The 22,161-nt window shown below is 48.0% G+C and overlaps 1 protein-coding gene across 3 annotated transcripts; it reads left to right on the top strand.

The window, feature by feature from the left end:
• The first annotated feature begins 95 nt into the window (after nt 1–95).
• Nucleotides 96–22,040, top strand: LOC148382708 (SH3 and multiple ankyrin repeat domains protein 1-like). Of its 3 annotated transcripts, none has more exons than XM_088359118.1 (28): nt 96–1,551; nt 6,122–6,541; nt 7,703–7,906; nt 8,149–8,220; nt 8,290–8,398; nt 8,467–8,618; nt 8,690–8,857; nt 9,044–9,085; nt 9,626–9,742; nt 9,818–9,895; nt 9,966–10,032; nt 10,093–10,268; nt 10,336–10,466; nt 10,709–10,848; nt 10,909–11,022; nt 11,295–11,373; nt 13,824–13,906; nt 13,980–14,104; nt 14,168–14,303; nt 14,370–14,450; nt 14,629–14,637; nt 14,811–14,837; nt 14,929–14,985; nt 15,052–15,173; nt 15,488–15,596; nt 15,679–18,742; nt 18,897–19,778; nt 19,972–22,040. In XM_088359118.1, the coding sequence occupies exons 2-28, from the start codon at nt 6,236–6,238 to the stop codon at nt 20,003–20,005; spliced, it is 6,684 nt and encodes a 2,227-aa protein (XP_088215244.1). In that variant the 5' UTR covers nt 96–1,551; nt 6,122–6,235; the 3' UTR covers nt 20,006–22,040. The 3 variants fall into 3 exon arrangements, with proteins under 3 accessions (XP_088215244.1, XP_088215242.1, XP_088215243.1); XM_088359116.1 differs by having other exon boundaries at nt 5,995–6,541; XM_088359117.1 differs by having other exon boundaries at nt 5,995–6,541; nt 18,897–22,040.
• The last annotated feature ends 121 nt before the right edge of the window (nt 22,041–22,161 follow it).

Raw genomic sequence — 22,161 nt, 5'->3', positions numbered from 1 at the left:
GTTTTATCTGCTCCCGAGACAGCAAACTGAAGGACATGGATATGCGAGAGTGGGCGGGGGGGGGGATAGATTTTGATGGCACTTACGCTGCGGCTCAGCGTCTCACCTTACTGTCTTGCTCTGGGCAGCAAAATCAATGGGATTATCCTGCACATCCATCTGGCAGGAGGAAGTTGACGGTGTTTAATCTGTCGAGTGTAGTTGAACCTTGGCACACCATTGATGCTGATAATACAAGTACAGAATCATAACATCCACTTCATTTCAGTTTACATCCTCTGTATTTATGAATAATAAAAAAAATCCTGTGCTCAATTGCAGGTTCTCCTTCCGGACAGCAGAGGTCAGCATCGTACTAACGGTACCTTGGTATGTTCCAGATTCCCAGCCTACTCACACCTTTGAATCTGATTGGCCAATAGAACCAGAACGTGCCACGATGGAGTGTTCCAAATCTGCAGTTAAGTAAAACTTTTGAAATAAAACAAATACAAGAGCTTTATTTTAAAAGAAACTAATTAAAATGTGATGTATGTTAATCTTCCTTAAAAATACTCGTCATATCTATTGGGCATATTTTGCTTTTTATCGGGAACAAATTGTATATGTAATAGACCCAAACAATAAGTAGTCCATTAAAAGAGAAAAGCCACTCGTGCATTTATGAAGGGTCAGCACAGAGATGTTCTTCTACCCTTAAGAGGCCACATATAGCAGGTTCCATGTTCTCACAAGTGTACTCTGGGGCCAGCTAATGTATTTTCTGCAGCTTCCCCTTCCCGCTTTGGCTGTCCATCTACCGTTGAGAAGCTCTAAAAGCCGGCGTTAAGTAATCATAAGGGTGGCTTTCATCCGGCTTCTTAAAAATACGCCTGGCTGATAATGCCCTTGAAACAAAATCACACGTGGAGGATGATTTGAACCTGTTCTTCCACTTTACTCAAAAAAAAAAGCAAATTATAACATTATTCAAAACTAGTTTGCTCCTTTTGTCCCTTGAAAATTTGCTAACTTAACGGTAAACATTGTCAAAGGGCTCGCCAATGGAATAATTAGAACAAATCATTGATTAAAGAAAAAAAAACCTAAAACCTTGAGTTGATGGGGAAAACACAGCCAGGGAAATGATCCGAATGAAAACACACCAAATGCTTGTGTTTGATTGATCCAGTGATGTGTAATAAATAATGAGTATGATGGTGGGGCATCAGTACAGAGAGGAGAGAAAGAGAGCGCCAGCCAGCACGATACTGGGCCAATGAAGAGGTGAAAGTGTGTGTGTGCGTGTGAATCTGAGTGTGTGTGTGAGGGAGAGTGAAAAAGAGACAGACTGCACAATCTCGTAGCTCAGGCTGCTTGCTTCACACCGATGCACATTTACTCACCGGAAGGCTTGAAATAAGGAATAAGTGAAATAAGTGCTCTCAAAAATCTTCATGTTGTCCCTCAACTAATCAAGTGGATATATATTTTTAATTTTTTTATTTTGTCTTTGCTGTCAAGGCGATCTTTGTGGATACGACCTGAACTACGGCACAAGCAAAGTGAAAGGTATTTATTTACGTCTCATTTATGATTTGAAGTGATGTCAAATGTGATCACTTGTGTTTTCATGTTATATGTATTTTTTTTTTTTTTTTTGCTGAGAGTAAGTCGCTAGAACATGTGACCGAGCGGGAGGGAGAACGAGTCCTCTAGGGGCCGATTCACATTTTTTATGTAGGTGGGCACCGCAAGTAAATCGGGACAGAGACTTTAAAGAAAAGTCTTTGGTAATTGTCGTACGCAGCAAGACTGATGAATGGTCTTTCTTGCTGGCTTGAAAAGCGACACATTTTTGTGGTTGATGATAATCGATGACATCATTGACATTTTGCCAACATTTTTGGCTCCACCAACCAGTTTTCACAAAGGCATAATTCAAAAAATAAAATAAACACACATGATTCAGCTATTGTGAAAACTACCTAAAAGCTTTTTGCCTAGTGACCTTATAAATTCCAGCTTTATCGTTGTATTATTTCAAACTTCCAGTGACCCTTGTACGACTTTATACTTTGTTTTTCCCTACTGCGGCCTAATAACAAATAAACATACATGCATGCATAGGCAGAAAAGTGTAACATGAGTGCTGCGTTTCTGTATTGTACAATCTAATTGACTTTGCAAAGCCTCCTAAGACCACACGCTGGAATGCACAACAAGCAAAATTGGCTTCAAAAGCATTATTATTATTTTTTTTCCTCACAGAAGCGCTTCTCTGGGGATTTAGTCGGAAAGAAAAGAAGAAAAAAATCCAAACAAATGGGGCAATTTAGAGTGCAGCCTGCCCACTGAGATTAATAGCCTCCTCAAACAAACGCAGCAATTGATCAAAATAGAAGGAAGGGGACGGCCGAGAATGCGAGCTGAGTGATTATATGCAACGTTTGTGCCTAATGCCAAAAGACAATGAGATTGTCACACAGAAGATTAAAAAGCTATAGACGCAGAAGAGAGCAATAAGTTGAAAAATCAAAAACTCTTAATAACATCTTAGTACCGTCTTTCCGTAAGAAAAATATCTCCACAGCGCCACCTATGTGGTATAGCAATGCTGCGGGCGAGCCAATATTTCCAGTGACAGCGAACTGCTGTGGAACAGTCTGGTCTTATTAGTGGCAACCTGCAGCCCCGTCGAGAAGAAATGCAAATTAAAAAATATATATAAAAGAAAAATCACGCCGCGATGCTCCCACATTGGCTCTCACTGAGGGATTAAAGCTGGGTGGAACGACAAAGAAGCACTATCAGAGGAAAACACCCTTTCACACAGAAAGGCTTGGCGCTTTAAACATAAGAATTATCCTCCAGTATCATTTTTAATGAACTATTAAGCGCCTCCTTGTTGCGCTCATTAAGAGCAAAGGAGGCGCTTGCTGTTTCTGCCTCGTCCATCGTGTACGGCTCCACTTCCCAGGGGTGGGGGGGGTTTGGGGGACGCGCCGTCAGCCATAAAAACGGCAAACTGCACATCCACTGTTAAATTGAGGCAGACAGGCTTTACTTTTTACTGACGGGGGGAGGGGGGGGTTTGAAAGGGCTTCTTATTTCAGGCTGGAACACCAGAAAAGAAAAAGCAAATTGAATTAAAAGAAAGAATAAGGTGAGCCTGCGCGTGAGCATTTTTACTCGAGCTGTGGCTCGCAGCAGCTTCTTGCCAGATGGTTTTCTTTTAACCACATTGGTAAAAACAGCTATGAAAAAAAATTATTTCTTCATTTTATAAATTCACTTATCTGCTCAAACCATTTTTTTTTATTTCAATTGGAGCTTTACAAGCAATCCAGGGTTGCCATGGCAATAGCAGAGACTCTATATGTGGCTTTAAAGATTTTCTACAAATATTGAAAGAAACGATAATACTGTGTTAGCACAGTTGGGATAAGTGTTAGTGGCCGCATCCAGTCCAGTGCCTCACTTTCATGTTAGTTTCAGCCTGTGTTACCATGGCAACCTGCTTCCTCAACATGGGAAGAGCCGTATGTAGAAGGAGAGCGACCGCATTGTTTATTCACACTTCTCTTGCTTCGCTTTAACGGCAACTTTTAGGTGTGGAAAATTCAAAGTTTGTCAAACGCTGCTACCAATATAAAATGACGCTGATAAACGTTTCCTTGCATTTCATGACGTGACATGACACGCTAGGTGTGCCGACCGTAATGGAGCCTGACAGTCACTGTGGCGCGGTCCTCGGTCTGGAGGCCGTGTCTAACAGCTCGTATTAGCATCTTGCTGATTGTTGTCACTCAGGTTTACGTTTTTGTGAGTAGGCAGGCCAGGTAAGTGAATCTGTCACTGCCACGTTTGATTCATGGCTGTTTAAATTTACTGCTTTTTAGTCGATTCAGAGAAAAAAAAAAAGAGATTTTCACTAAAGCCAAAACTGTCAATTATAAAAACACTTTTGCGGCGCCATCTTGTGGCAGCTTGATATGCCGGAGACTAATTTAACCATCATTCCAATTTGGATCACACAAATGTAACCAAAATATTGGGGCAAATAGTAAACAGGATCTCAACCCTCAATTGTGATCCACATCGAGGTCCCCCCAGCAGATTCAGCCAAGTTTAGCCCAAACGAGGCCCTCGGCGCCCCATCCTGCTGACCCAATTATATCCAGTCTGAAGGGAAAGACAGCCCATTTTTATCAACACGAGACGGCCAGCCAAGCTTGCACTTACTGGCCTGCCATACACGTCCTTTTTTTTTTTTTTTATAAGACAAGACAGATGCATATGAGCCTCCGTCTCTCATATCCGCGTGGCTACTAGCTGAGTATCACTTGGCAGGTGAGCCTTTTGCCTAAAAATAACTCTCCTTGCCAAGGTGAGGATGTGGAAGACTGAGCTGGAGGGCAACGCATGTTTATTTCCATCAGTACATCCGGGGCTAACAAATGCAATCATCCGTGTAATTACCGCGAAGCAAGATTAGCTTTGTTTTGTTAGATATGACATAGATTATTCCATCTTTGGGTTGGAGACAATTAAAAAATGCCTTTTGGGATCCTGGTCATAGACAAAGCTTGTGTAGTGACAATAAGAAATGTTATATCAACAATACAAACAGGCATATATTCTTTATCTACTGCTACTGCATCTTTGTAAACATTTCATGTGTATTACACTGCCCTCTGGTGGCCAAGGTGCATACACCTATTGCATTTGTCATTAATGACAAAATAACACGCGCTTTTATCTCCTTAATTGTTACATAAGTACTAAATAGAACTTCCTTTTCTTATTCAACATGAAGGATGGACACGCTTCCGTTTCCTAGTGGCGTCATTGGCTCAAGCACTTGTGATGTCATCGTCGATAAAACAAAAACAGCGGGCCCCACTCCAGGCACTCGAGTGACTCATCGTGTCCGAACGGTGATTGATCGGGGCTGGAGTGCTCTTGATTGCTCCTCATCACTGGCGGCGTGAGGGGAAGCCGAAGGGCAAGAAGCCAGAGAAGGAGAGCAATATAGAGGACACAACTTGGCCGCTCTACTTTAGAGAGACGTAAAAAAAAAAAGTGGGACAATCTGTTCCTTGGATGATCTCCAATTCTACTTTCCGGGGACTGACACACTGAAAATATATCTATACACTCGTGCTGTCCTACATAACCGATGGAGAAATTGAAAAAATGAGGAAATATGGCGACAGATCCTTTTCCGGTGTATCGTGTCAAAACGAATATTACCTTCGGAGGAGCGGAAAAATCCGTTCATGTGCGTCACAAATCTCTCAGTGTTCCGAACAAGCGAATCCATCTCTGTCATCGTGATGAATCACTTCCTAGTTGGCATTTTCAATTAACGCCCATCTCCTGATGGCGTGATGCACTTTAGAGGCCATTTTATATTTTTTGGGGTCCAACAAAGGAGCCAAACAAATGTAGTGAGGCGTCGGAATTTTTTTAATTTTGCTTCTCATTCATCCCGCAACTCTGTTGTCCTCTCCCTCGCCTTTCCGCACCCAAATCGGATTAGTCAGCTTTATGCAAACCGCAGCTCTCCTGTTCACTTTGGCATGCCAATTAGCTCTCCTGCCGAATCTCTCGGCTCTTATCTCGCTGAGTGAACGTCTCCATCCAATATTAGATGAGATTTTGTTCATAAATCAACCCCCCCCTCCAAACCCTGACAGTGCTAACAAGCATCTTAATGGCACCTTGTGATTAAAGAATCATTCATCTTGAAATGAAATATAGATTGAAAAACGAGCCTCTACTTGAGCTTTGATTTATCTTCTCCAGATCCTTGTTTGCTGATTTCTTATCATTATCATTCATTTCATCTTATCTTAGATCATCTGCAAGACCTCCAAAAAAAATTCTGCCATACATTAAGTCTCAGTTATTTGAAAGCAATTTAAATAAGTGATGAATTTCCATCACCAAGTTGCCAGGTTGACCTGCCATAACTGGAAAGTGACTCATTTCTCTGCTTGTCCTCCACAGCATGTTTCATAAGAATGATGCCAGCCGTGTTTTATCGTCACGACAGCTATGTCACTCGGCCTTCTCCGTAGTGACCCCTGCGCCGCCGACCGTGCTGGGAAATAACCAGCGCTTTTATCCCGCTCAGGATGACAGCGACCCGGAGGATGAGGAGGAGGAGGACGAGGAGCAGGGCAGAGAAACCCGGCAACGGGAAAGTGGACCTGACAACGGAGGGTTAGGCGACCCGGTGGAGAAGGCGATGACAGGAGGACGACAATCCCGGGAAGGCAAACTCGGCGACGCGGCCGGAAAGCAGAAGACGGAGCGGCCCGCGAGGTCGGGGAACCGAGGGGTCGCTTACGCGGCCAATCAAGCCACCCTTCGTCATCAAACCAATAAGACGCAGCACCAAGGCGCGGCGGCCAATCAGCATCACGTAGGCTCCAACGCAACTCATAAGAGAAGAGCCCTGATGGAGCGCAGCATGACCACCATGGCGCCCATGGAGGAAACCTTCTTGACCATGATTCTGCTCCGCATCGGCATTCCTGACATCAAGCAAACAGTAGGTCAATCATTGCAACGACTCTGATGGAGCCAAAGCAATAACCAACTCTTATGAATCGTTACAAAGAAACTCCCAACGACGGCTTTGCAGAACGTCAACCCTAAATAAGAAACGTCAAATCCAATCCGAAAGCAGACATTTCGAGTCGGTCGAGCTATTTGCACACTTTGTTGAAACCACAACTGGTTTGACAGTGTTGCCGTTCTGGCAAGTGATGATTCCCAGAAGGTAAGGAGAGAAAATAATGAGCTTGACTTCATCCGCCTGTGACGGCAGGCAGACATGTAAACATCTGCCCAAGGGTCAGGTATGAATGTTGTTGTTTTTTTTTTTCTTCTCCAATTCACACTCAGCATTTCTCGCTTGTGCCAAAGTGTCAGGTGAGAATTGACAAGCACGACTCGCCCCCTCCTCCACCCGCTATCTCCCTTACACGCTGGCTGTTCTACATGTCAGCTAATCTGCCCTCAATGTGGCCGTAATTGCTAATCATCTAATTGGATTTTAATGAGTTTGGGGAGAGATGGGACCAGATATGGAATGTTCTCTACAGAACCTACCTAAACCTCCAGAACATGACGAGAGAGAGACAGGTGCATGAAGCACAAATAATATATCCTACAATATAATCGTATGCGTCCTGTGTCCGAGCCCCTTGGGGCGGTGAAGATATCGCTACGGCAACGGGGGCCTGCCTGCTCTAATGAAGCGGTTGCCATGCCAATAGAGTTGCTTGGGATGATCATGTTCGCGGCTGAGGGCGGCAGAGGTCAGTTGGCGGTTTGAGCATGAATTGCGCTGAGCTGTGCAATTTGTACTCGCCGTTCCCGCGGCTTCTCCACACGTTTGTCGTTATAACCTTTTTTTTTTTAGGCCAGCGAGTCTCAGGTGGATGTCATTTGCTCTTTTTCCACTCGATCGCTGCACAAATTCACCACGAGGGAGACTTTTGACCTCGATTCTTATTTGTCTTAGTTTACTGTAGCAGAGAATGAATTATTGAACGTTAAGCAACTCCTATTCCACGTGGACCTCATTTGGCTCAGCAGGAAAATGTTGCTTTCTTCTAATTCACCGCCGTTTGATGGATCTTAACAACATAAATGAGGATTTGAATCATTTTATTTATTGTTGAGAGACCTTTGACATGTCTTGCAGAGGTGTGTCCAGTTTGACCAGGACTGCACGGTGTGGAACGCCAAGCAGCAGATCATCGGTTCCCTCACCGAGACCTTGTGGGACGTCTACAACTATGGTCTCTTCCAGCCGGCCGGGGAAGGCCGCGATGCTAAATTCTTGGAGGAAGAGAGGACCTTGCGGGAATACTCGCAGTCCTTTGAGAAAGGCGTGCCTTACCTGGAGGTAGTAAACAAGTTTACATCGTTAAGCCAGTTCCAATTGGATGATTTGGCAATTTAGACTTGATTTCCCAGGTGGATTTTACTTTTGATTAGAAAAAAAAGTAGCTGCCAAAAAACTATCAAAATGTTAAATGTGAAAATAATAAGAAGCTAATACTAACTATGACGGGTATACACAATGATCTCACACTGCCCTCTGCTGGTGAAACCGATAATGCCAACAACCTTTTTTCCGTTTCTCAGTTTAGATACAAAACTAGAGTCTACAAGCAGACAAATCTGGATGAAAAAGCTATTTCCAAGCTTTGCTCAAAGGTTAGTAAATTAGTCAGTGACTTGTGGAAAAATGATTATTTCTACTCACGTTCCTTGCCATCTTCTCAGGCCAGTCTGAAAAAGTTCATGGATTACGTTCAGACCGGAGCACTAGACAAAATGCTCAAGGTCCTCGATAGAGGTCTCGATCCCAATTTTCACGACCCGGAGAGCGGAGGTGAGATTATCAATCATTGGCCACTCATGATTAAGATGACCCTTACATCTTTATTTTTTGTGAGCCAGAGACCCCCTTGACTGTGGCGGCGCAGTCGGGCCTGCCGATGGAGGGCATCAGGGCTCTGGTTCAGGGCGGAGCTCATTTGGACTTCCGAAGCAAGGATGGCACGACCGCCATGCACAAAGCTGTCAGGGTTCACAATCATACCGGGCTTCTGGTAAGAACTCCGAGGTGACGTCAAAAAAGTGTCTACCTGCCGGTTCATTCGTGGTTTTCCTCGTTTACCAGGCTCTCCTCTCACTGGGAAGCTCACCAAACTGCAAAGACCGCTATGGCCTAACCCCGCTGTACCACACCGTCCTGACAGGGGGCGACACCTCCTGCTGCGAGACTTTGCTTTATTACCGGGCCAAGTTGGGGACCAGAGATGAGAACGGTTGGGATGAGTCCCATCAGGTACTCTTCAGGGGGGGGAACTTATCTCTTGATATTCACCCTATGTGTCCATTTTCATGTGGATTCTTGCGTTATATATTTTTATACATACTCTGTACTTAAGTAAATCTTCAAATGTGCTTCAACATTCTACTCTGCTGTCCTTCACGCACTCATCTTTCCGCAATCTCTTCTTCCTCCCAATAGCACAGGGATGAAGAAGAGTTTGGAATGGAAGAAATCCATAAGGTACCTTTCATAGCATCAGCTCACCACCGAGCGGAGCCAATCAAAGCTCACCCTGGATATAATACAGGGGACGTTTTAAGACTTGTTTGCTGTTGGAAACGTGACTCATCTCGTGCTAATTACAGCTAATGTGTAGCAGCCAATCTGTGTGTGCGCTTAGATGCAGCCCCATCGCTTGCTTCCATTATGTCTGCGCGCCACTCTGATGAATGTGTGCTGCGAGCTCGTTGTCATGGTATTTTATTTTGGTTTGCTCTGCTTCGTCCTCCACCCCTCCCCATCTCTTTACTTTGCACATGTCGTGCGATTATTTTAGTCTTTGCTGGAAAATAGGAGGAAACCTCTCAATGTGCTGAAAGCTCATTTCTGTCTAATTAATGTTTTGTCTGTGTCACTTTAATTAAGATGACCCTGTTGTAAAAACACATTTTGGAGATTCTAGCCTGGTGTTTTTCTAAATGTTATTTCACATACGGCGTTTGTCGAATTTAACACCGCGTGTGTGTGTATCTATATGCCACTTTTTTTTGACTTGGAAAGGCTTGCCAGAACGGCTTTGCCCAACATTTGGAGCATCTTCTGTTTTACGGGGCGGACACCTCCTCTCAGAATGCCTCAGGGAATACCGCACTTCACATTTCTGCCCTGTACAACAAAGTAAGTAGCACAAATCCCTTGATTTAATTAAAAAGAAAAAAAAAAGTGCTAATGCTGAGATTGTCCCTCCACCAGGAAAGCTGTGTCCGGGTTCTTCTGTACAGGGGAGCAAATCGGGAGGCCAAGAACAAACATGGTCAAACCCCTTTTCAGGTAAGCTGCCAATCACTGATTGCCCCCACTCGGATCGGTTCTTTATTTTTACTTTTTTTTCCGTTTGCAGCTGGCTGTAATGTCCGGTAACTTTGAACTCGGAGAAATCATCAAAAACCACAAAGACTCCGACATAGGTGAGTTTTTTCTTTCTCGGTTTCAACCCATCACGGTCATCTTCTCCATTTTCTTTTTAGTTCCCTTTTTGGAGTCGCCCAAATATGTCCCCAAGAGAAAAGGAAGCGCCCTTACACTGCCGCTTCCCTCGCTCCAGTGCCACCCGTTACTACGAGCGAACAGCGACAGCACCATGACACACTCCGACCCTGTGGTCGTTCCCAACAAGGCCGCAACCACTCCCAACCCAGCTCAGGTATCGAAAGTTCCTCTTAACAACTCAAAAACACTCAAGTCTACCGTCGTCTTTGTCGCTTCCGCAGGGCCAGCGTAGAGCCTCGGTCGGCTTACGAAGCACGAGCAGCCCCAGAAACCGAACGCGTTCTCCTTCACGAGGGAGAGGAGGCCAGAGTGACACCGAGGAAAGGCATCGGCAGCCACGAGGCAGGCAGGGGTAAGGAGCCCGCCGAGACCCATGGCTTTCTCCATCTAATCAGGTCCTTTAGCTTCCGTTTATAAACTGCGCTGAGCTTTAGTTGTCCCACTTATATTTTCCAACTAATTATAACCACGAGAATGTCACATGGAGCAGCTCGTGAACGTTCTAGCAAGTAGTAGAAATAAATCCACTAGTTCTGGCCTCGATATAGTAGTTTTCAGAAATATTCATTTCAGAGATTGTCGTTTTGTCCGCAGAGCGACCCCTGCAGGCGGCGGGAGTGGCCAAATGAAGCGAATGTACAGCGCCGTGCCAGGGCGGGTTTACGTAGCCACCCGGGCGCACGCCGCCAGCGGGGAAAGACTCCTGCCGCTCAACAAAGGCGACAAAGTTAAAGGTAGGGAATCGAGATTAAAGAAGCCGTCGTGATGTACCCGACGTACGTGTTCCTCGGCAGTGTTAAGCGTCGGAGAGGGAGGATACTGGGAAGGAACGGTTAAGGGTCGCACCGGGTGGTTCCCCTCGGACTGCGTGGAGGAAGTGGCACCTGCCAACAAGGACAATCGAACAGGTAAGATGTCGGATTGGATAGCGCGCCAATAAATTAATTGATTCGTCCATCCGTGATAAAAAACTCGTCAAACTTCTAAGTGTGAAGGCAAGCGGGTGGAGATATTTTGCCAGTTCACATTGCTTATATGAAAAATAATTGGATAGTTCTCGGACGCTACGCTGCTTGCTAATATAGGTTATATGCTCCCTCTGGGTAGCGTTATCCTTTCGGTGGCCAAAGTGATGAAATGTAAATGGAGCTTCCGCCCTGGTCGCACGTGTGCCTTGCAGAGACGCAGAGCGGGAAAGCCAAGAGGAAGCTTTTCCGGAACGTGACAGTCGGCGCCTACGATGGCAACGATGGCCCCAGGTAAGATTTCCTTTGCATCTCGTCCTGCTTTTTCCCCCCCAATTAAACCCCCCAAAAAAAGTAGTTACTTTTTGAGCAAATGTTTAAAAAATAGGAACTTGGGGAACATGGCGTCTGTCCGTGGATGTGATAAGCAAGCCATCTATCGGTTCTTAGCGGCGAGGAAGGAAACGTGTTTGAGCAAGCCCACTTGTTTCACCCGCTGTGCTGTTATGTCGGTGTGACATCCCCAATCGGCGGCTTCTCTCTATTGTTTTTCTTTTTTCGAGCGAACGCAGCCATGTTGTTTTGCTTGGGAGTCGTCATGCGTCGGAATATGTCTTTGTGAGTAAATATGTACATCATGGTGATGAGTCATGTGCAGGCTGAGAAACCCCGGCCGGGCCAGCGCGAGGCCGACACTGGCCTTTATCCTCCTAGGGCGATTAAATTGAACTCAAATTGGGATTTTTTTTTCTCTGTTACTTTTTATTGTGTTATTGTAGAGCGGCGGTGGAGTGGTGCTTCATCGGGAACGAGGTGATCCGGTACATGTTTTGTCTCTCTGGGAGAATGTCAAATATGATTCCACATAGCAACGACAAGTGTTTGTGAGCGACGCGAAGGTTGGCAGGTGCGTTTGCGCTACGTCTCGGCCGGGAATCAGCTCTTCGCCAATCTGTGACTCAGCCGCGACAGCGAGCGTACATTTGCGCATCCTGTCTCGTTATCGTCACCCATCCCGCACACAGACGAATCGAAATCTCGGATTGTCAAACTCCTTTATTGTCTCGTGCTGTTACAAAACACTGCTAGCAAAGTGCTAGTAGTCGTTTGAATTTTTTTTTTTCCCATGAACTCTCACGAGACATCATCCTCATCAATTTCTCCAAGTGTGAAACTTGTGGAGGTAAAGAGCAGACAATTGTGGACCCTAGTAAGATATTTATTAGAAGCTCAAACAGCTTCTCGTGCGGACTTGCGCACTCCTCTTCTTCCGCTTTCTCTCCCCCCACTCTGGTTGCCTGAGCTCCCGTTGGTCGGATGCAGGGATGGAGGAGGAGGAGGGAGTGCAATGAGCGAGGGAGGGAGGGGGGACATGGCAATGGGGGGATGCGGCGAGAGAGAGCGCTCTCTCTCGCTCTCTCTCCTCCGTGGCCGTCAGTGGGCCTCGGAAACAGGAGCTTGCGGTTCATTTACAGGTAGCGGCTGTTTCCTCCTTCCTTGGCTGGCTATGGATGTGAGGCGAGGACAATGGAGAGAGGGGAGAGGTAGAGCACGCTACCGACAGGCCGTGTCGTTTTTTTTTTTTTTTTTCTTCCCAACACCGAAATTGATGTGCCCGCGCGCTTGTCATCGTTCCGTTTGTGCGTGGCTCTGACATTTTCCGTGTCATGTAAAGTGGCTATAGATGCTAGACGCTGCCGCATGCCAATTTGCCTTGTCTTGGAACTCTGTGATCGTGTGTGTGTGTGTTTGTGCGACGAGAGCACACGTTAATGCATTTCAGTCAGACAATGTGGGTGTATCGCGTTCTCTTTGACTGGTTATTACCTTGAAGCCGATTCTCATTCATAGGGAGCTGGCTATTTAAAGAGCCGTTGTATAATTGATGAGGTGTGTTGGATGACATTCAATTTTATTTTGTGTATTTAATACGCCTTTTGCATTCAAGGTGCTTCTGATGCGAAGCCAATAACACCTATGTGCGTTGGCTGAATATTTGATACATCTCCATCCGCTGTGTGTGTGTGTGTCACTTGTGACATCACACTGTCCCCACTACATCATGCTCAGCAGATGAACAGTTGAAATTTTTTTTTTTTTTTTTTTCTGTGGTCCAAATTAGCCAGTGGTGAAAGTACACACGAGTCCGCAAACGTCGGAAACACCTGGAGGAACGGCGTCACCGGGCCGTGTCCCCCCCCCCCCTTTCGTACAAGTGTATGCGCAAAGAGCCCAATGCATCGGTCCGCCCACTCCATGTTACTTTGATCTTCAGAGAGGGAACGCATGATGGAGGACAGGGTGAGAGAAAAAGGAATGAGGTGTGAGGAGCAGATGGCTGGAAGGCGGCGAAGCGTTGGCGCGCGAGGGACGGACCTCAGTGAGGGAAAGTAGTCTTTGGTTCCGTGCTCAAGTTGTGACTATTCTTCAGAAACCCTCGGAGGACAAAGAGTCATATATGAGCGGTCGCCGAGGCTGCATCCTTGCGGCCATTAGGAAGTTCGTATTTTCTGTTTAACTCGGGGACGGGATTAGTACGGAATGGCATCCCGTGTCACTCACGCTCTCTTTGTGCACGGCCGCTGTTTATTTTGCCACCGACCTTTCTTTTGCTGCACTCTGCTTTCATAATGTGATGCAGTTCAACTATCCCCCCCTCTCTTTCTCTCTCTCTCTCTCTCAAATTGACAAAATTACTTTCCTCCCGCAGCAGAAGTCAAATGACTCCTCTGTGTCCCTCGCAGTGACTACATCATTAAGGAGAAGACAGCACTCCTGCAGAAGAAAGACAATGAGGGATTCGGTTTCGTTCTTAGGGGAGCCAAAGGTGCGCAAAAAAAAAAATCACTCAATCGTTTCGTGTCTACTCACACTTATATTTTCTGCCTAATTCTCCACAGCTCAAACTCCCATAGAGGAATTCACTCCGACGCCAGCGTTCCCCGCGCTGCAGTACCTGGAATCGGTCGATGAGGGGGGCGTGGCGTGGAGGGCCGGCCTGAGGATGGGGGATTTCCTCATCGAGGTGTGCACAATTTTGAAATTGGGCAATATTTTTATTTATTTATTTCAATGTTGATGATTTCAGGTGAATGGCCAGAATGTGGTGAAGGTGGGACACCGGCAGGTTGTCAACACCATCCGGCAGGGCGGCAACAGTCTGATGGTGAAGGTTGTCATGGTTGCCAGAAATCCCGAGCTGGAGGATACCGCTCGAAAGAAAGGTTAGCGCCATATTTCCGTTGCGTGTTCACGCCGCATCAAATGGCCGGCTTCTTCTCCCTCCGCAGCCCCGCAGCAGTCGAAAAGGCTGACCCCTCCCGCCATCGCCCTGCGCTCCAAGTCAATGACCTCAGAGCTGGAGGACATGGGTAAGATCACGAGGAGCATCCAAGATTATACTAATTGCGAAATTATTTTGTGACATTTTCACAGCTATTTCCTTGTAAAGAAGAAAGGTGACAAGAAATCAAAGCTCACTAACTCGTTTATTTGATGCTTACTAATTCCCTTTTCTCCTCCCCTTCGACCAAATGTGCTGCTCAAAAGTGGACAAAGGTGGGAGAATCACCAAAGCGTGCGCTCTCATTGTCATTAGCGTCCCCATCACCACCATCTTGTGTCTTCCTGCGTATGTATTCCATCCCTTCATCTGCCACACCAACCCACCGACACGCCGCTTGTATGTATTTGCACCTAATTTATATTTTCCCCGATTATGTACGCTCCAGCTGCCTCTCCGTGGAAAAAGAAAGCAGGTGAACATTGGGCTTTATCGTTGACTCCATCAGCCCCTGGGCCTTAATTAAGAGCCGTTTGATGCTAGCTTCTCTTTTTTTTTTCTCACAGATTACGATTCCTCGCAGGGTCCTGATAGGAAGAGGACAGTCTATCAGATGGCACTGAGTAAGAAACATTCTTTGGTCATGGAGTCTTTTGACATCAAGAAGTGCTTTTTGTTTTTCAAATAAGATAAACTGGATGAAATCCTGGCCGCTGCCCAACACACCATTACATCTGACAACCAAGGCCAGAGAGGTCACGGAGGCAAGAGGGACCGGAGCAAGAGTATCGCTCCCAATGTCGCCAATGAGGTATTTTCTGCCGCTTTTCCTCCAACTGTGCATCTGGCGCGTCTTCGTCTTCCTGCGGAGCGAGTTTCTGCTCTGCTCAGATTTAATCATGCGGCCTTTCTTTGTCTTTTAGTTGTGTGGGGATGCTCCGCTGCCCTCACGGCGCTTGAAAATGATTGACAATGAGCCACCCACACGTTTGCTAAAGTCTGAGTCAGGCTCTGTCCATTCATCCATTCTGTTGCCTGGTGCAGCAGTAGACTGGCTGAATGTTTTTTCATGTCTTGAAATTGTTTGGCCTTCCACGATTCTATTTTGCTCTTATGTACCCCAAGGCAACATATGAGCTGCAATCCGGAGGAAACGCCAGACCTGGTTTTACCTACAACCAAGCCCACTTTCAACCAGCCCAGCACGCAGTCATGATTCGTCAGAAATCCATCGGTAAGGCCGAATGTCAAGATAAAAATCTAGAATGGCGATAAATGAATTCCATTTTCTTTGTGACTGCCTGCGTCGTACTCAGGTATAACTGAAGAGGAGCGGCAGTATCTTCACCCGCCAGCGATGAAGTTGGCTCGTAGCTTGTCGGTGCCAGGTCCGGAAGAAATCCCCCCACCCCCAAACACATCGGCACCCGAGCCGCCGTTATCCGCCGGCCCCCATCCCGGGAGGGGGCCCGCCATGCCCATCCCGCCCGTATCTCAAGCCCACTTCCAGGTCCAGTCCCAAACGGGCCATCCTAATCAGTCAAGTTGGGAAAGAGGAGGCGGGATCAACCAGCAGGTGATGGTCTCCACTCTCCGCAGACAATCAGAAGGACTGAGTGCCAGGGAGCAGCAAGAGGCGCCCAGGCGAGGTGGTGGCGGCGGCGGGGGCGGCAAGATGGGGGGCTTAAGAAGAGGCTACAGTAGCGCTACACCACCGACAAGCGCGAAACCTAAAACCCAACAAAACCTGCCCCATCATTCACAGGGAGCCGCGAGGGAGCAAGGCGGAGCAGGGCCCGGCAGAGGCGCGGGCCGGAGGGGAGGTCGTGGCGCTCTGACTAAACAGTCCAAAGTTGAGGATGGGCTGCGGCAGCATCGTGGGAAAGGCGGCGCAGCCAAAGAGAAGACGTCCATCCCCATCCCCACCATCATCGTCAAAGCGCCTTCCACCAGCAGCAGCGGTCGAAGCAGCCAGGGTAGCAGCACGGAGGCTGAAGTCCCGCAGGACGCCGAGGACCACGCCTCTGCTCAAGCCTCCCCGGAAAGCCCCAACTCCACTCTTCCGTCACCTCTCACCTCCACGCCCGCTCAGCCGCCTTCATCCACCTTGCCTCAGTCAACTCCCGCTCCTCCCCTTTCTCTAAAGCAAAACCTGGAGAACGTAGACCACTCCTCAACATTCGCAACGACTTATGGAGGCGGAGGCGCGCGTAGGGAGAGGGAACGTTTCCGTGACATGAGAAGAAAAAGCGCGTCTTTCTTTCTCTCGTCCGAGGAGGACATCCAGGGGGAGGCGGGAGGGGGCGAAGGCGGGGAAGCGCTCAATGCGAGATTTCAGCCATTGCAGAGCTCGCAGATAGAAGTACCGAGCCCTCGGCTGCGACCCTCCAAGTCCATCGATGAGGGCATGTTTTCCGGAGACAATTATGTCCACTATTCCAGCAGCATGCCTCCGGCCTTTGGCCTGCCCGAGTATTCTTCTCCCGTCCTCAGTCAGGACGGACAACCCAATTCGGCGCCGTCCATGTATGGCTCGCAGCCAGCCACGACTTTCATCCACCCGCTCACCGGGAAGGTTCTGGATCCCTCCTCTCCTCTTGGACTGGCGCTGGCGGCGAGGGAACGGGCCCTGAAGGATGATCGCAGGACTCGCCGAGAGGAGAGACATTTTGGTCGGCAGCTGTCCACAGTGGGAGCTTTCACCACCCCCACCCAGACCCCCACGCCTTCCATTTTCGCAACCCAGACACAATCCACTTATACGTCACCCGTTTCCCTTCACTTGACCTCCACCGTCACCTCGCCCGCATCTCAAAGCCGGCCTCAGTCGCCGAGAATCTTACGCGTGGGGGGAGGAGGGGAGAAGATGGAGCGAGACAAGGACGTAGGACATCGAGAAGGCCTGAGAGTTCGTTTCTCGGAGGAGAGAAACAGTCAGTATTCCCCTCCGAACTCCGGGGAAGGAGAGAGAGAGGCCCACGGTAGCAGAGCTGTTCCACCCACACAGCCTCCACCACCCCCGTCTCAGCCCGCCCCCCGCAGGCCGTCCTTCCTGCAGATGGAAAGCACCAGCTACATCCCTCAGTACACCGTCCCCTCGGCGCCCGACGCCACGGCCGAGACAAAAGAGCAAAATCCGGGAATGATGGTTCTGCCCCCACCGGCGCCCTCGATAGATGTCGACGAGGAGTTTGTCTTTGCTGACCCTTTGCCGCCTCCGTTGCAGTTTGCCAACGGCAAGAATGAAAGAGTGAAGGATTACCAGCACTATCAAAACGCGAGTCAACGATGGGCCGCTCCGCCGCCGCCCCCTCTGCCGTCTCCTAAGAGCCCGAGCGTTCCGCAAACGTCTTCGCAGGGCGGCGACTCCGCCACCTCGAGCCTCACCTCCTACGACAGCGAGGTGGCCACCCTGACGCAGTCGGCTCTCTCGCCGTCTCTGCCGTCCCCTGCTCTGCCCTCCGCCGACCTGCACAGACCCCAACCCATGTCCCTCCCTCACTCCTATTACAGCGGCTCCAACGACGCCACCGCGCACGACAGGGGCACGGCCGCCCTCGCCACCACCGTGACCTACGCCACCACCACCGCGGCCAGCGCGGCCGCCACGACCTCCGCGGCCTCCGACTACACCGCGAAGGCGGGGGGCACCAAGGTCGGCTTCAGCGCGGGGAGCCGACCGTATGCCGACCATATTCATCACCCTGCCAAGGGCGGAGAATGGCAGGACGGCGTGTTGGATTCCGGGATCGAAGAGCTGGACAGTCACAGCAGCAGCGACCACCATATCGACATGTTGGGATTGACGACTCTCAAAGGAGTGGACAGGAGCGGCATCGGAGGATATGGCGCATTCTGCGAGGGACGAAAAGATCCACCTTCAGCTTACTCCGGTGGACAAACATTTGAGGTACAGAGCGCTAAATTGGCCAACCCCGCCTTTCCAAAGATGACTCACTATAAGGAGGCAGTGGGTAAGGTCCTGCCTGTTGCGCTACGAAGACAAAACAGCACCAACCCTGCGCCTTTACAACTGCACAGGCAAAACATCCCAGACAATATCCGGACGGACGGAGGAGCCCTACCTGATGAAAGCAAACTTTTGCAAAATAGGCCCAAAGCGGAGCACGACTTTACCGCTACCTTGGCAGCCTGCTTAGACAGGCCGATGGAGGCTCGCTCGGCGGGTTGGGGCGAGGTGGGCGAGCACGAGCAGCTCCAGAGAGCCGGCGTGCCTTTGGACGCACGCAGGCTTCACTCGCCCCTCTCGGGTGTGAAGGCCAGCATCATCAATGAGCTGAGCTCCAAGCTTCATCAGATGAGTAGCATGAGGAGCATGGACGACTGGAGTCAAGCCCCCAAATCACCCACCATGAACAGGTTAGAAGGAATTCCTAACATTATTTGTGTATCTCCTGATATCATCACTCTGATAGGAATTATTAGAAAGCTAAAAGTTTCCGGCTTATTCTGACGTGTGGCACTCAACTGCTGTTGTGACTCACTGATTTGAACTTTCAATCTTGTCCTTTAGGTACTCGGCAGATTTCGGCGACGTCTTTCACAGCCCCCCCACCGGCCGCTCCACCTCCCCCTTGCCGCCTCCCTCGCCTCAACACCATCAGCCCAATCTGCCGCCCTCCCCCTCCGTATCCCCGTCCCCGCAGGTGGCGGGACAACGCAACTGGACCCGTTCGCCTTCACCGCAGATGCCCACCTCCCCGGTTCACTCGCACCCTCCCCACTCGCCAACCTACTGCCCGTACCCGACGTCGCCCAAGCACCGCTCCAAGATGCGGCGGCAGACTTTCGATTTCCAGTGCAGCCCTTCCAAGGAGATGCGATCTGCCGTTTCTCGACGCCGCGCCCCCAGTCCGCTCATCTACAACAACGAGCAGCCCAGCTCCACCCCTCCCCGACCGTCCTCCCTGCCCATCTTTCCCAGTACTCCGGTCTACAGCAACCCTTTTGAATTCCCAGGACCCCTCACCCCTCCCTCTCCCGGCCTCCCTCTCGGCGACCCCTACTCGACCCCGCCGCTTTTCTCCCCGTCGGGCGCGCCGAGTCCAAACCCGATGCTGGTCTCCCACTCCATCTCCCCCACGCATTACCTCTCCGGCGCCTCGTCGCCGTTGCGCCTCCCCCCGAGCCCGTCCTGCCTCAACTACCCCCATCTCACCCCGCCCCCACCGACCAAACCCTTCGCCCTCAAGCCGCTGCCCTACTGGACCAAGTACGACGTGGCCGACTGGTTGGCTTACCTGAACCTGGGCGAACACATAGAGCGCTTTATCGATAATGAAATCGACGGATCTCATTTGCCTTCGCTTACCAAGGACGACTTCTTGGACCTCGGGGTGACGCGCGTGGGGCATCGAATGAACATCGAGAGGGCGCTGAAGAAACTCACTGACAGGTGAGGGAAGACCAAAACGTGGCAGGGTCGCAGGTCACAGAGGAAGGAAAAGCTGAGTCGCCACTTTTCTTCATCACATGTATACAATTTATAGTTATGCTTCATCAATCCCACCACGCCCGCTACACGTGACTTTTATCAGCCCACTTTTAATTTCCCCTTCGCTGTTGATTTGCCCTCCTTCTCTCCCCAGGCATGTCACTCCTTCCCCCAGAGACACAGATTGAGAGTGACGGGGTGATTGAAAGATGACAAAAAAAAAAGTGTGACTTGGCAAAGCAACATGAACAGAAGATCTGGAAGAGGACGACAGTGGACTTCAGCACACTTTGTCAGGCTGTCTGGTGAGCGTAATGAGTCCTGGTTCAAAACACGGTGCTGAAATGAAGTATACAGTGAACCCCCGCTTTATTGAACCAGGTACGTTCCACACACATACATGATCTATACTGAAAACATAAAAAAAAAGAAAATTTCTGATTCTGCTAAATGAATAGTTACATGGAGCTTTTTTTTGTACCAAAACAAAGCAAGTGTATTATGTAAAAAAAAAAAAAAAAAAATATATAGCTTGGGTTCACTGTATATCACAATTATTATAATAGGCAGTAAAACGCACACATGCAAGGACAGATGGATTCTCACACCATCTGCTGCAAACGCTGAGTAAATGCCAGTCTGACTTGAAAAAGATGCTTAAAGTGTAAACACAATTCAAATGTTGCCAGAAACACAAGGACCTCATCGTGACATTACTTTGTTGCGCTACAAGGCCAAAGTCTGAGCACAACAGAGGATTTATTATTTTTTTGTAGATGAAGAAAGTATAATAGTAATTAGTTTAATCTATCTGCCATAAGCCCCCAAAATTCTCTCACTTTTAAAAGTGCTGGGTTAAAAATTAGACCGACCCAGGAAGTTTGACCTAACTGAGTTGTTTTGCAAAAAAAAAAAATGTGGGTAATTGGTGCAAAACAATTTTTTGGGGTTGTTTTTAATCCACCATTTTTAAGGGTTTCCTAATAAGCTTTGTATGCGTGTTACTTGCGAGCACTAAATATAGATTTCATGTTTAATAGGATTCACTATTAGCCATGATAAGGTTTGTACTAGCCGCAAACTCAAATCGCTCACTTGGAGTCGCTTGCGGAAGACGCTTGCATTTATTTCGTAGCAAGGGGGAAAATTGTAAAGAAATTCAAGTTGCGAGGAAAATAAGTCGGAACGCCAACGAGAGAAAAAAAGGCTTTCGACGAATAGATGCCAAAATTCCCACACGAACGTAAACGCAACAGCTGTTGTCTGCCATATTTTTTAGCGGCTAATGTCATTTGTGTCTTGTAATATTGTCACAGCAATATTTTTTTTTCCCTCATATTTTTCATTTTTAATGAGTGCCATACAGAAGTCAATGATTCATGTGCCACATTGTGAAAATCTCCAGGTGCCGTGATCACAAAGGGCTTTTTAGGGCTTCACCTCTCGAACTTTCACCCCTTTTTCAATCTGCTCATTATCTGTTCAAAAAGTTTTAGGGTTTGCCGTCGCTGCTACTCGCTGACAATCCCGTTTTGCGCAATCTGGCCCAACAAACGATATGTCGGTGGTTCTCAAGACTTTTTATCCCGACAAAATACAGCTTTGGTAAGTTCTGGAATATCTCCGCATGTCATTCTTACTTTATTCTTATGACATTTCACCCAAAATAGGAATTTATCATCATTTTTTTCCCTCAAAATTAGTCTTTTTTATAAATATTCTGACATTTAAAAACTATATATAGCACATTGTATTTTTTTTTTTTTTTGCTTAGAATATGTGGGGTTCCTCAAAATGTCCCAAAAGTTTGAGAACCGCTGAATCATTCCAAAGCTCATCCTGAAATTTTAAGTCAGCGTAACCATTTTGAAGAATCTCCGTCTTCCAAATAGTGTGGCCGCGTGTTGTTTCGTTTGGAGATTTGTGTTGACGCTATCGCTCCCCCCCTCACCCAGTGACGACCTTAGTGAAGCTGACACCTCTTATTGATGTGAGTAACAAAAACACAACTGGTGTATTCTTTGAAGCCGAGTAGTGTAGGACGCACTACGTACCACAACATGATTTATAAAATATTTTAGGTCTAGTGAAATGTATCATGAATATGACCACATACAGTATGAGTGTACGTATGCAGAGTTTAACAAAATATATAAAGTGACATTTTAAATGCCATAGAAGTCAAACTGTGTTGAAATAAATACGGAAATGATCATGTCTTTATTCTGCTCATTGTTCTTTGCGACGATTATCAAAATGTACAAAATGTGAATACTTTTTTGGATGTCATCTACTGTCTAATAAGCTCACATGCCTCCGCAGTCAAAATGACACTTGGGCATCC

The sequence above is a fragment of the Syngnathus floridae genome, chromosome 18, assembly GCF_059516105.1.
Source record: "Syngnathus floridae isolate MCC-2025c chromosome 18, RoL_Sflo_1.0, whole genome shotgun sequence".
Taxonomy (NCBI): domain Eukaryota; kingdom Metazoa; phylum Chordata; class Actinopteri; order Syngnathiformes; family Syngnathidae; genus Syngnathus; species Syngnathus floridae.
Note: the sequence above shows the minus strand (reverse complement) of the source record. Positions and strands in the feature narration are given on the sequence as shown.